General features: G+C 37.2%; 5 protein-coding genes across 7 annotated transcripts; 2 read left to right on the top strand and 3 right to left on the bottom strand.

Moving 5' to 3' along the window:
* Positions 1-92: 92 nt before the first annotated feature.
* On the bottom strand, positions 93-1,705 carry Las (Lipoic acid synthase). The gene is made up of 6 exons (XM_970434.4): positions 1,509-1,705; positions 1,118-1,462; positions 919-1,075; positions 735-792; positions 529-687; positions 93-479 (listed from the first exon to the last, which is right to left on the bottom strand). Exons 1-6 carry the CDS (start codon positions 1,554-1,556, stop codon positions 128-130), a joined length of 1,119 nt encoding a protein of 372 aa, XP_975527.1. The 5' UTR covers positions 1,557-1,705; the 3' UTR covers positions 93-127.
* A 56-nt stretch (positions 1,706-1,761) lies between these two features.
* Positions 1,762-2,460, bottom strand: mRpL41 (mitochondrial ribosomal protein L41). Its single transcript, XM_970432.4, has 3 exons — positions 2,234-2,460; positions 2,081-2,184; positions 1,762-2,031 (listed from the first exon to the last, which is right to left on the bottom strand). The coding sequence occupies exons 1-3, from the start codon at positions 2,388-2,390 to the stop codon at positions 1,813-1,815; spliced, it is 480 nt and encodes a 159-aa protein (XP_975525.1). The 5' UTR covers positions 2,391-2,460; the 3' UTR covers positions 1,762-1,812.
* A 249-nt stretch (positions 2,461-2,709) lies between these two features.
* On the top strand, positions 2,710-8,969 carry CoRest. Of its 2 annotated transcripts, XM_015979357.2 has the most exons (8): positions 2,710-2,952; positions 3,115-3,258; positions 3,311-3,525; positions 3,569-3,748; positions 5,782-5,865; positions 6,290-6,387; positions 6,745-6,940; positions 7,728-8,969. In XM_015979357.2, the coding sequence occupies exons 1-8, from the start codon at positions 2,847-2,849 to the stop codon at positions 8,142-8,144; spliced, it is 1,440 nt and encodes a 479-aa protein (XP_015834843.1). In that variant the 5' UTR covers positions 2,710-2,846; the 3' UTR covers positions 8,145-8,969. The 2 variants fall into 2 exon arrangements, with proteins under 2 accessions (XP_015834843.1, XP_008192242.1); XM_008194020.3 differs by lacking the exon at positions 5,782-5,865 and having other exon boundaries at positions 2,711-2,952.
* LOC664421 (probable protein phosphatase 2C T23F11.1) lies at positions 8,795-12,224 on the bottom strand. Of its 2 annotated transcripts, XR_001574824.2 has the most exons (4): positions 11,921-12,224; positions 11,225-11,850; positions 9,167-9,582; positions 8,795-9,111 (listed from the first exon to the last, which is right to left on the bottom strand). XR_001574824.2 is itself a non-coding variant. In XM_015979358.2 (3 exons), exons 2-3 carry the CDS (start codon positions 11,841-11,843, stop codon positions 9,257-9,259), a joined length of 945 nt encoding a protein of 314 aa, XP_015834844.1. In that variant the 5' UTR covers positions 11,844-11,850; positions 11,921-12,224; the 3' UTR covers positions 8,795-9,256. The 2 variants fall into 2 exon arrangements, 1 of the variants encoding a protein (XP_015834844.1); XM_015979358.2 differs by having other exon boundaries at positions 8,795-9,582.
* Positions 12,225-12,375: 151 nt separating this feature from the next.
* Positions 12,376-13,405, top strand: lin-52. The gene is made up of 4 exons (XM_008194019.3): positions 12,376-12,523; positions 12,717-12,806; positions 12,858-12,959; positions 13,013-13,405. The coding sequence occupies exons 1-4, from the start codon at positions 12,490-12,492 to the stop codon at positions 13,156-13,158; spliced, it is 372 nt and encodes a 123-aa protein (XP_008192241.1). The 5' UTR covers positions 12,376-12,489; the 3' UTR covers positions 13,159-13,405.
* The last annotated feature ends 550 nt before the right edge of the window (positions 13,406-13,955 follow it).

The raw sequence follows: 13,955 nt of genomic DNA, 5'->3' as shown, positions 1-13,955 counted from the left end.
TGGACTACAAGGGCCACTTTACGGACGATTTCAATGACCCAAGCCAGGAAAACTTAACTGTTTTAGGAGTAAATAAATAAAAACTTTTGGGCCAACGTCAATATACTTTTTATTTAACAACAATTAATTACACAGCATTAGTTTTTCTATTTTTTAAAATACTCGCAATGAAGAATTCACCAGCTTTGTAGGAACTTCTCACAAGAGGTCCACTCGCAACGTACAAAAACTTCATTTCATTTCCTACTTTTTCCCAATATTGATACTTCTCAGGTGTTACATATTCAACAACCAGTAGATGTTTTTTAGTTGGTTGCATGTACTGTCCAAGAGTCACACAATCAACACCTGCTGTCTTTAAATCCTCCAAAGTTTGTCTAACTTCATCGTCAGTTTCACCCAAACCCAACATAATTGACGACTTTGTAATCATATCGGGGTTAAATTTTTTAACAGCTTCAAGAGTTGCCAACGACTGCCTATTAAATATCAAAAAAATACAAACTAAAAACTTATTTGATTTCTGACCTATATTTTGCTCTTCTGTCTCTTACAAACGGAGTTAAAGCTTCAACAGTTTCAATATTGTGAGCGTAAACATCCAAACCTGAATCAACAATTGTCTTCACAGCATTTAGGTCACCAGCAAAGTCAGGCACTAAGCACTCTACTAGAATCTCGCTCTTACTACAACAAATAATCAGAAACAAAAAGTAACAAATGTGAAAAAATACCGCTTCTTTATCTCTCTCACAGTTTCGGCAAAATGATTTGAACCTCCATCAGGCAAATCTAAATAAAACAATTACTTAAACACAAAATTAGGAGATTGTTAATTAAAAATTAATTAATGGTTAAAAGTTACACACAAATTGGACCAATTGGACCGCGAATTAATTTCAACTGTGTTTTTATTACCGTCGCGGTCAACTGATGTTAGCACAATATAGTCCAGCCCCCATGATGCTATAGCTGAGGCAGTTTTAACAGGTTCGTTTGGGTCGGGTGCTGGAGGCGTTTTTGAGGTCTTAACGGAACAGAATCGGCACCCCCTTGTACAAGTGTCTCCTAACAACTGTTGACTTCATTAATTGTATCTGTAACTGTAAAAATATACCATGATGGTAGCTGTAGCCGTCCCATGCTCGCCTCCACCCCAACACTCCCCAATATTTGGACACCTTGCCTCCTCGCACACAGTGTGCAAATTAAGGTTCCTTAACTGTTCTTTAAGCTCGCTGAATTTTTTTCCTTTGGGAATTGAGGTCTTTAACCATGGGGGTAACCTAAGACGGGAACTTTCACTTTTGGTTCTTTTGAGCCTCCCATTGTAGTCTTTCCAAGCCTCGGAGTCTTCTTTTAAGACAGGATCGGGGCTCTTTATAAAGTCTTGGAGACTGGGGCCGTTTATAATCCGTTCTCGGAGGGCTTCCAAGTGTGATTTGTGGGATAATCGAAAAGTCTGTGATATTGAGTGTAGTTTGATTTTATCGACAATAAGAACTTACGGTTTTGTTAACGTGGGGCACATTTAAGAGGCGTTTAAAGTTGGACATTTTTGCGAAATGATTGAGGTTAAAAGGTCATCAGTGATTTTGATCTAACCTCTAAAGATGTTTACTTTTCACCATAAATTCGAAAAATAAACGTGTTCATGCAGAACAAGAAAGTGTCTGCTTGCTTAATTGCATTATAAAGAACATAATTTCTAAAATAATAATTTATTTCGGAAAATAAATGTTATGCAACCAGTAAAACATGTTCAATTTTAATCGTTTAATGTTTTATTATCTACAAATATCTACGATTATTCTAAAATATATCACTTCCAGTTTGTTCTGCTTTAATTCTAGCCTCCTCCGGTGTCATTCTTTCCTCAGGTGATGGCTCCAAAGGCGTCCCATCTTCGTTCAGTTTACCCTCTTTAAAATCTTTCGCTATTTTTGGTGCATACACCACGTTGAACAAGTCCTCAGCTGTAAATTCCGACTGCATGACGTCGGGGGTTCTGTACGAGACATAAGGCTTGAGCTAAAACGTTATTTTTCCAAATCCTGTTTAATTAATTGCATAGAATTACTGGAAAGTCTTTCAAATCTGGCACAATAAGTTCGGGAATTTTTTCTGGCACTAGGACAAAAGTTCCATCGTCGGCATAATAACCAACATCCCTCAGGCCACGTTCTGTAATCAATAAACTAATTAAAAGAAGATTTAAATTGAATTGTCCCACTGTCATGCGGCAGGTCATAATTAGGGTCTTTCCTCATTTCTTTAAATATTTTAGAACCGCGTTTGTTGTATATTGGGAATTTCCTAAAGTTACGCTTGCCGAATCTGGCACAGGATGTGGAAATCCCCCTTTTAATAAACAGGTTCACACAAGACATTTTGGGCTTTCAAAAGTAAGGTTATAAGATGAACGTCAAAAATCAAGCAAGAGACAAAGATGGAAGATTTAAAAATGAAGGAGATAAAACAGGAAATCCCAACATGGGCGGTACATTCAAAAACAACCCAAATTTTTAGTGCTCTTACTATTTTTAAGCGACTTTGGGTACAGTAGCAAGTAAGAATATGAAATTATAAAGTTGCGATAAGCGTTTTTAAGTTGGTGGTCGTTGAAAAACGCTAAAAATTACGATGTATTGTGGAAAAAATGCGTTTGACCGTAGCGCCGTGGCGGTTTTTGGAAATAAGCCGTGGTAAACTACGGTTCTCCGATGACGATTTTCTAGTCGCTTTGTAGTTTGAGTAAGCTGTGGTGTTGCTGAATCATAGACTCGGTTTTTTCTTAAGATTAATTTTCTATTATTTATGTGAAGCTCTAGTTAGGAGGAGCGAAGATGGTTCTAGCCGAAAAAAACAGTGAAAATGCCCGAAACGGTCGGAGTCGAGGACCGAGTCCCAATGGTCACGTTCAAGACTCCACAAGCGAGGATGAAAGCTCAGGTTAGCATTATCCCCTTTCTGATGACGATTTCTCTTTTTGTACCTTTCCCCAATCACGGATTCTTCCAATAAACGGCTTTAAACAGTAAAAAAACGTTTCCCACAAAATTGTGAACCCGACCATAGTGTTAGTCTGGCGTGTCTGAAATCTTGCCTTTGTAGTTCCAGTAGATAAGATTCGAGTTGGGCGAGACTACCAGGCCATTTGCCCCGAACTTCAGCCGGAATCGCAGCGAAAACCCGAATTATTGGCCGATCGAGCGCTACTTGTATGGTCACCAACTGAGTCCATCCCCGAGTCAAAGCGTATGTCTCAAGCGACGCGTCTGCGCCCCCTTACTAACAGTTTTGGTTCCAGTGGAGGATTACATAGTTTTAGCCAAAGACAAGTACGGTTACAACGGGGAGCAGGCGCTTGGGATGCTCTTTTGGCACAAGCATGATTTAGACCGGGCGGTGCTGGACTTGGCGAACTTCACCCCCTTCCCCGACGAGTGGTCGGTCGAAGACAAGGTGCTGTTCGAGCAGGCGTTTCAGTTCCACGGCAAAAGCTTTCATAGGATAAGACAAATGGTAAAAAGTCACTTTGGGTGGCCCCCTTCTAACTTTTGTGCAGTTGCCAGATAAAAGTATTGCAAGTTTAGTCAAGTATTACTACAGTTGGAAAAAGACAAGGTCTAGGACCAGCCTCATGGACAAGCAGGCACGTAAGTTGAACACCCCCAAGGAGGAAGGGGGCGCTTCAGAGGCCGGCTCAGAGGGAGGATCCAACGAGGAATCAGACCATGACGATAAGGTAAGAGTAGGTTTATTAGTTGCGTCTGGATTTATGTAGTAGACAACTTTATTTTGCATGAAATTTGACTGGTTTGTGTTCTGATCTAGGGTATGTTAATATTATGTAAAGTGTGCCTAATGGTTACAGCTGTTGTATGGCTCTAATCGTCCCAACAGCTAACAAGCGTTAAATTAGCGAATTTGGTATTTTAAACGTTTGGAAAACGTTGCATTTTTAGGCGACATGAGCAGTTTTGCAAATGCCGTGCTTGATAGGAAGTCTGGCTGTACTAAAGCTTTATTTGGGCTCGAAATTATGGTTTTGCGAATGGAACACTTTCTCATTCTCACTTTGTTGTTTTCACGCCAAAATTTAATTCTTAATACTATTCTGAAAATCAGCTATATTTTTTGGCGAGAATCCTGATCCTGACTTGTAATTTAATATCATTATGTTGAATAAACTATCAAGTGCTTTACGTAAAGTAGATTATGATTTATGACACATGTTATGTCTGTTTTCATTACACTATCGCATTGTAGGCGAGTGATTATTACTCAGAAGAATTCAAATTATTTTTTGTTATCTAGTAATTAAAAAATTAGTAATTTAAAATTCTCAAAACAAGAAAAGAATCGTCAAAAATGCAAGTCGATTTATGCTTTTCCAAGATTTTCAACCATGACCTAACTTTTATAAATGATTTTAGATTTAATATGATTTCTACGTTGTATCATATTTTAGTCCGTCCTTTTTCATGTTCATTATTCATTAAATTTTTATTTTATTTATTTTGCTGAGTTTATTTTTTGTGTTTTTTTTTAAGTTTAGAAGCAGTAATGTAACATGTAAATGATTAATAAAATATGATTTTGAGCCAACTTTTATTGGTTGAGTTTGCTTAGTTATTGAAACAATTTAATTTTTTTAACGAATTTTTAAAAATATTTTTAGCGCATTGCAATTAAGAAAATAAAAAATTAAGATGTTAAAAGTTGAATAACTTAAAAAATCGAGCACCCTGTTATTTGTTTTTTCTTCTCAGTGATTAATATTTATGTTAATTTTCAATTGTCGCTCTAGAAACTACAGATCATATGAAAAGCTCAGTTAAAGTTTAATCGGCTAATTTCCTATAATAAAGTTCGCGACACCATATTTCTATCTTGTACAATTTAGGTATAAATTACCTTTTCAGACAGTATAACGTTTGAAGCGTCATCATTTTTAATTTTGTCGTACTATTTTTTTGTGTTCAGAAAATAGTTAATGTTAATTATCTTCTTTGTACTTACTTTGTACTTTGTAAAGTGCACTTAAATATTCAAGTTTTTACAAAGATAATTAATCTTCTAGCTGCAAGAATAAAAAATAAAAGGGGTTTCCGTTAAAATATTAAGTTTTTCAAGTTATGGGACTTCATTTTTTAAATTCTCGACTGCAATCCTTAATTCCACTGAAACTTAAACTGTAACCCATTTATTTTTTTTTAATATTCTAAGCTATTCTTAGTTTAGTGTAATACTTTTTTAAAGAGTATTTTTTTTACAATCAATTCAAATTATGTCGAAAACTAAGCAAAAATAAATGATGAGATTCCAAGTGCGAACCGATTTTTTATCATTTCCTTACAGAATTACCTTGTAAAAGCAAGTTATTTTTGCAATGACTTAATGGAGTCACTCAACAACTGGATAATCATTTAGAATTATTGTGTAATTTTTGTTGTAATGAAACTCAGTTTTTCCCAATTAATAATACATGAGTAAAATAAACTTGATTTCTCGGAGCTAATAACTGATTGTACTACTTGTTTTGCTTATTGTTTGTAGAACACAATAGATTTTGCGTGAATGTAATTCGTTGGCTGAGTTTGGGAAAGTGTTGCTATAACTGGTGGACCCGGGCGGTGTCGTAGATCCTATTCAGTAGTAGCAGAAATAAATGTGATTTGAAAAAAAAAGATCCGAGCCTTGCGAATAAACCAATAAATGTATTGAAACAAGTCTAAAAGTCGGCGGTTGGTTTAGCTGTAATGGATTATCTTGCAGAAATGGACAATACATCGTGGCATTCGTCGTAAAAGCGGTTCACCAAGTCGTACGGGTCAACCTCCCGACGAGAACGCTACTCAGGTAGTGAACCCTCAATAGATATTGCACGCCAATCAGCCTAGCAGTACAATCGCAAAATAATGACAATTCATTTCATATGTGACGGCTTTACTGTATCATGCATATTACATTTCCATTTCATCGTAACATTTCAGTATAGGTGGTCACGTATCTTGCCCTATTTCAGTTCAAATAGAGACAGGGTATTGGTATCACGTCGACTAACCCCGTGTTGCCTCTCTCGCATGAGCTGCAGTGTGCGTTGGCTAACGTTTTATTTAATACTCTCTCCATCCATTACATGCATACATACACGCATATACTTTACGAATATTGTATTGTTTACGATGCAAAGACGAAAGTCACACTGGGTGTTCGTTTTCTCTCTTCTATTTTATTAGTTTCATTATGGGATATGGTCGGTATGATTGTTGTATGTGTGCAGGGTGAGGGTGGCGCGTGCTCTAACTGCGGAGTCGCCTGTACCGTCACTCAAGTGACGTCCAAGGGGTCCCTCTGTAATTCCTGCTACCAACACTGGAGGTACGTATCAGACCCCACTCGATGTTTCCGCACGAGGCGTGGGTTCAAAAAATCATAGGAATAAATATTTCTTTTGATGGGCAACCCACGTCTCCTTGATGGGGCGCAAAATGAATGTGCATTTCGTCCCGTCCGTCGTTGACTTGAGCGCCTTAAACACTGAAATATGACTTAGTTGTGAATTAGCGCACCGTGCATGGTTCCGAAGGCCACATTAATTTTGCGCTTGTCTCTCGCCAAAAAAGTGGTTGAGGATAAATGTGGTCCCACCTATCCGCTTGATAGTTGCCTATTAGTTGAAGAAATGAACTGAAATGAAACTAGTATGTCGATAACGTGTAATATTGGCATGTACAGACGAACGGGATTGTTGCGGCCCACATCGGGGCCCACGGGTGGCAAGCGCGGGTCCCCACTGGGCGGACGCCACAAGCGCAAGCCCCCTCGCGGCATGTACATCAACCACGACGATCTGGCTGCGATGGCGTCAGGCAACGCGGGTGTGCTCATGCTTAAGGCGATGGATCGAGAATTAGATTCCCTCCAAAGACAAGTGAGTACTCCACACACATCAAAAAATCAACACTACGAACACGTCCCATGCTTTTGTGTCGATATGCCTGCCCGGTTATTGTGTATATTTATGCCTGCTTGCATTGCAAATGCCAGAATTCGTCTGTGGTTGATAGGGTAGAAAGCGCGCGCTCTGTTCGATGCATGGTCGGTGTGGTTGGTTGGGTGAGGTTGGTGGAAAAATAGCTTGCATGGTCTTTGTCGAGAGGGTTCACTATTTAAACTGATATGCTCTAATTGTTTTATTTTATATGGTTTTATATTATTTTAAGCAGAACTATACTTTCGAGGAACAGATGTTTTGACCATCAGTTTGTATTTTTTGTTGAGCGACTATATTTTTAAGCGTTGGTATGGTATCACTTGGTCCAAGTTGGTACCACTTTTTATTAGGAATTGCAAGTGGGGGTTTTATAAGAATTAAAAATTCCTGTAAATCTTCATATCTCAACGCACTGAGATAGCGAGGCAAATAATTGAAGGGGTTATGTACTTAAAACTAAATTTTACGCCATGAGCTTTCAAAGTTTTATTTCGAGAAATTGCTTAAGATTTGCTGTGATGTTAGTTAGGATTTACTAAGTTAGGACATAAAGGAAATAGACAGTGTGTTGGTAATTTGGCTGAAATAATTTGTCAAATAATCGCTGGCTCGGAGCGTTCCAGAGATGTAAGAAATATAGTTTTATAAGAATAAAAAGCAACCCGCCACTGCAAGTTGTTTGATTTTTTTGAGGCTTGGTGTTCAAGTGCGTCCTTTGTTGCAGATCCAGCAGAACAAGCAGAATATAAGTTCCTTAAAGCGCAAGCATGCAGACTCCATTGAAGATCTCCGTCCAACAAATGACAATTCGTCTCGTATTAACGCCCGCTGGACAAACGAGGAATTGCTCTTGGCTGTCCAAGGCGTGCGTAAGTACGGCAAAGACTTTAAAAGCATCGCCGAAGTATTGGGTAACAAAACTGAACACCATGTGCGTACGTTTTTCGTTAATTACCGTAAAAGATATAATTTAGACAATGTTCTAAAAGACTGGGAAAAAGATAATGGGCCTTTGCCTGAAGATAACGGCGACGTTAAAGTCGAATTGGACGATTCCAACAATGATAACGATGTTATTTGTATATCACCGACCCCAAAAAAAGAAATGAAAAACGGGAAAGTCACTCAAGCTAGTAAATGATAACTTTGTACTCGTTTCTGATTTGTTGGATAGGTTCGTTTTTTATTCATATCGACGTGTATTATGTATTGTTTTTAATAAAATAATATATCCAACAGATAAACAATCATTGTACATAGGGACCTAGTTTTAGGAGTCGTGTTCTTATGAATGAATGTGTATTATTTTGCATTTTGAAAAAGTTATATTTTATACACGTTTTAAATCAAGTGAAACGTTTTTTTATTTGCCATTAGAAAGAGTAGTTGTTAAAACGTGTATTGCAATCTAATACGATAATATCGAATTAAGATTACTAAGTTTAGTTGTTGCAAATTAAGATATAAAAGGCAAGAGCTTAATCGTTTCAACTGCAATTTTAATGAAAATATTACACGTGTTAGAATAGGCAATATCGTAATAATTTGGATAAATGCCAGTTGTACATTGTATAAATACCACACTTTATTTATATACCTAAAAAAAGGATAGTTGATACGATATCACTGATTTTTGTCCAAAGAATTTTTTCATTTTTTTAGTTTATTTTGATTTTACTGTGTAAATACACGTTATTTTTGTATAAGTAGCGGCGAAAATGAGTTGTATTGTTATTGGCTTTACTTTTTGCTTGACTTTAATGAAGGGAGTCGGCAAAAAAAAAGAATGAGTTAATTTATAATTATTTATTTCAACAAATTTTTAACGTTTCATACATTACAATATTATGCCAATCGTAAGACTCTATCATTTTATCCTCCAATATGTCTTATTGTTTTTGTACGTAATAAGTAATGTCATTAGCATAGACTTATTGTATTAATGATAATAAAGATTTATTCCATATGATGCATTTACAATCAACCTTCAACAAAAAAAACTTGATTTAATTGGCACTAAACCTACTCGAAATGTGAATGTTAAAAATAATTCGGTGCTGATCTAATTATAATTTCTATCTATACTCCACTATCTACATAACAGTCTTCTAAAAAAAACATGAATTTTGGTAGAAATCACTATCACAAACCTACTCACCTTACCTACAAACCGAAGCAAACACGTCCTAGACGATATTTACAAGTTTATTTACACATTAAAAATACATTTAGAAAGTATAATCTGCACATTGTTCACAGGAGGAAGTTCTCTTCCTTATCATCCGAAATATAAGTTCTAGCACATTTCGCCGAAAGCTGTTCGTACGATTCACCTTGTAGAAGTCCAATAATAACAACAGTCATATTATCACATCCTAGACCTGCCATTTGACAATCGGGTGCTAAACAAATCATCATTAGGCTTTCACATATCTCTTCCGGTTCCATTCCTGACGCTATCCGGGTCCGCACAAACGAGACCACCTCTTCGTTACTCATCACATCCCAGATGCCGTCACACGCCACCACCACAAACTCCCACTCGGGGGTTATCTCGTACGACTGCACCTCCGGATACGCTGAAACAAACCAAAAATACTGCACTAACACAAACATGCTCAAATGTAAATTTATTTTGTCCTAAAACCAATTCAAGCCTATTGGGAATTTTTCACAAGCCAGAAAACCGTCCTAATTTTCCGTTTCTTGATCAAAAACAAGCGAAATCGAACAAACAAAACCAAACTAATATAATTTTCGACCTTCATTTGTCTTTTATTGGCCTGTTCTAGCGAATTTATCCAAAGAAAGTGAATTTTTGCCTCAAGACGGACTAAAATACTAAAATAAAAAGGTGAAAATAACGTAAATTTATATTAATAGTGATTTTTCGGCGCGTTTGATTAAAATTACTCCCTAAAAGTGAGTTTTTTAGCTTAACTAATTATCAAGGTGACTTTATTTTTAAGGAAAATTTGGCAAATTGTTTTACTTTTTCACACATAAAACGAGTTAATCTTAGGGAAAGAGATAAAATTGAATCAAAATAACATCACTTTCCCGCACGGAAGGAAATTCGTCAAAAATGAGTGAGTTTTTTATTCAAAATATTTTTCAATGTAGAGGAGGGTGGAGTAAAATGATCCATCTAAGAGAAGGATTATGATGTGCTAAATTTTTAGACCTTTGGTAAAAGATTATAATCTTCTAAATCGGAACCATGATCGCACTACTAGTTTTCTTGCTTTTTGGAGGGGTCATTTTACCCCAGTTTCCCCTAATTAGGTGATTTTTCATGGTTAAACAAAATTTAGCTTTGATGTTGAATTCACGAGCCGCCACTGAATCGGCACTTTTTAATAGTGGTCCATTGAATTAATTTTGAATTTTAACCTTGATTTTAGGCCGGAACCGCAAAACGTAAAATTACTCAAGCGGTTAGGGAATTTTATTTATTTGGAATTTCGGGTTTTACTACTTAAAATTCAGGTGTTGCGGTTTTCTTAATATTAGCAATGCTAATTTTTTAAGAAGATATCGATCACTTTGTAGTGTCAACGTTCGCTAAATAATAATTCTAATTCTGGACTGTACTATTAAATGATTTATTTTTAACGTAGCCACTTTTTCCGTGTATTTTCTTCCTTATTTTACTCTTTACAAACAAAGACATAATCGCGTGCGGCCGTTTCATGTTTGACCTATCGAAGTTTTATCACAAACGCGACAAATTAATGTTTACTTGACTAGCATTTACCTATCAAGCAGGTCAACGGACTAAATAAAGAAAAAACTATTACAACAGATGTAATACAAGAAAAAATTGCGTCAAGTGATATCACGAATGTTTTTCTTCGGATGTCGGTGTGTTAACAACCTGACGTAGTTCAGATAATGCACACTTTGTGACGTTATACGAGGCGATAAGTTAGTCTTTTAATCACTTAGTGGTGGTCGCCTATTAATAACAATTGTAAATATTTTTAATTAATGAATGACACAAGTGGAACACCGCCAGATTACTTAATTCGTAACATATGCTGACAACGTAACTTTAAAAATAACACACCCTTTGAATCAAATGGGACCATCCATCAACTGATGTAATTATTTACCTAAGTACCCAATTACTCACTTGATCTAAATATACACAATTCATAAAAGACTAACATAAATATTGACAGTGTTTAAACAAGATTAGCTCGCAATTTCCAGACTTACCTGTAACGATTTGTTCCTCCTGGGGTTTATCCTCGTTTCTTTTGAAAATAAAATCACCGAGGGCCCTGGAAAGGGCCAAGTTCCCGTTAACCCTGTTGTAATCAACAAACCCTCCCGCCGCTACGATCCTGTCGTACTCCTCCTTGTTGTTCGGCTTGTGGTCGTTCGAAAGCGGCTCCGCCTTGCCCCCAATGCTCGCCACAGCTCTAGAGTCCCCCACGTTGGCGCAGTACAACGTGCCATTTTTGATAATAATAGTGACGGCTGTGGAGCCCGACTGCTCGTTTCTCAACGACTCATCCTCCAGCATGACCCGGTCGATCTCCAAGAAGGCCTGCTTCAGCCCCTCCTCGATCTGGCCGTTCTTGTACTCCTCCCGGTTCGTGATAAACTTGTGCAGGTGCTTGCCCGCGTACTCCGAGATCTTGGAGCCCCCATGCCCGTCGTAGACCGCGAAAAACGCGGCCTCGGGGTCGTCCGGCAGGGACAAGATGTGCGTATGGGAGTCCTCCATGTTGATGCGCCAGCCCTGCATCGAACTTGAGCCCACTTGGAAATTGGCGTTTTGGCAGCATGCTGTGTTCTTGGCAGTCACCGGTTCGGACAAAGTTTGACCCATAGTACCCCTGAAAGGGCGATAAGTCCGCAAAAAGCGCAAAAACACGAGGCAAGCGGGAAAAAACCGTCGCTACTTACTCAAAATTGAACTCTGCTCTTTGGATGGGTTTTATTTAGCATACTTGTGCTAAATCGAATCGCATATTTTGCGTACGCTAATTAACACCGCTTTTTGCTGTTGTGTGTCACGAGATATGGAACGCAATATTTAGGTTAATCGGGAGAGAACTCTTCGAAAAAAGAGAAACTTGACGTTTGAATGTCGAGCTGGGACGCGGCCGGCTGAGTGCGTCATCGCCTGTGCACAAGGCCGAAAACTTTTTTATGTCCTAAACAATAAAAATGTGCGGCACGTTCTTCAAATAAAAACTATTGACAATAAATTCGTTGTTACTTATTACTAATTAAATTACGATTTGATTTTACAATCTTGGCGAGGGAAGCGCCAACATTGCGACACTTAATACACCAGCCAAATTTAAAAACCAAACTTTTACGAAATTGGGGGCAAGTGAATCGGGGTTGACACCCAATTAGGGTCATTTGCGACTTTTGCTCGTTCTGTATAGTGTTTCTTTGCCGCTTTCAAAGTCCCCCTAAAAGCGCAGCCTTTTGATTACGTTTGCTGCAGTTGGCACAATTGCAAGATGGCGTCCGAGAAACCCGGGAGCATTGAACAAGGTAAAGCATTTTTAATAAAAAATCACCCTGTAAATGTTACTTTTGGCTCAATTTAATTATTAAACGATTGTTGAGGCCTTGCATGGACAGTTTACGCGAAATTGTCGGCTAGCGTGCGTGGACAAGTTCGCATTTTAAACAGAGTGGCTTATGTCAATCTGTCAAAATATAATTGATTTGTTGCATTTCCTAGAGCAAGATCAATCTTTGAGCGATCTAGAGCAGACCTTAATGAGTATGGAAAATCTGGATAGAGCCTCTCCAGAAATTTGGCCAGAGAAGTGTAAGTAGCGTTGCACATGTTTGTGGGATTAGGGCAATAATAGGGTTTCAGATCCAGGAATGACAGATTTTGTAAACAGTTTCACGCCACCAAGTGCCGTAAAACTGCCTTACTCGAAGGAATTGAGTCAGGATGACCAGAATTATCTGCACCGTAAGTTTGGATTAGTTTTTGTGTGATTGTAGAGAAGAGTGTGGTTTTTGTAGAATTAGCAGCTCTTCCAACAGCTGGACTGATTTCTAAAGTCAAGGAGTTGCATGATATTGCATATCAGTTGGGTGTTGAGGAATCGAAAGAAGTCACAAGGGGGAAATACTTAAATGTTTTTAAGCCCAGGCAGAAGCAGAAATGATTTGCAATTTGTTACCTAAGTAGAGGTTCCAAATAACGTGGAAGTTATAAAAAGAGCAGGGGAAATATATTTGTACATAGGATTATAAGTTTAAGTTTAAAGAAGTGATTGTACGTTAATTTCCTGGAGAAAATCATTTTTGTAATGTATTATTAAGCAAGTGCTTCAAAAGGATTTATGTATTATATTGCACTGCTGAAGTTTCGTTTGTATAATAAAAATCGAAAATAAATTTGGTTTTGTAAAAGGTGTCTTCATTTTCTACAATTAAAATTTTGTTCCCCGTTAGCTCACCAAAACAATAATGAGGTGATGCATTATTATTATTATTATTATTATTATTATTACTGAACCCAGCAGCTTCCTAGATTAAAAATATCCGGTGGAATGTAAATTGATAATTATTTTTGCAGGAGATTAAGCTCTCTAATAGGGCCTTCAACTGTAAAAAATCATGTTCGGACAAACATTCCTTAGGACCTTAACATTTTTTTAATTTTTATAAAATTTCTCGATTTTGCAAATTGCGTTAAAAAACTCGTATTTAAGGATTGCTCTAATTAGTCAAATTAATAACTCATTTGTCCAGCAAGAACCAGAAGAAGGTTTAGAACATTCTTGCCAGGAAAAAAGGAATTAAGGATGAGGTAAACAATGATTATTAGAAAATAAAGGAATTATTTATGAAAAAAAAACAACACATAAATCAAATATTTTTTACTTGGCGTTAAATAAGATGCACCTACCTTCATATGGTTTCTGCGTTGGCTACTGTTTGTAGTTTGAAAATGTAAAAA

The sequence above is a fragment of the Tribolium castaneum genome, chromosome 9, assembly GCF_031307605.1.
Source record: "Tribolium castaneum strain GA2 chromosome 9, icTriCast1.1, whole genome shotgun sequence".
NCBI classification, from domain to species: Eukaryota; Metazoa; Arthropoda; class Insecta; order Coleoptera; family Tenebrionidae; genus Tribolium; species Tribolium castaneum.
The sequence above is the reverse complement of the archived record's forward strand: the minus strand, read 5'-3'. Positions and strand labels throughout refer to the sequence as shown.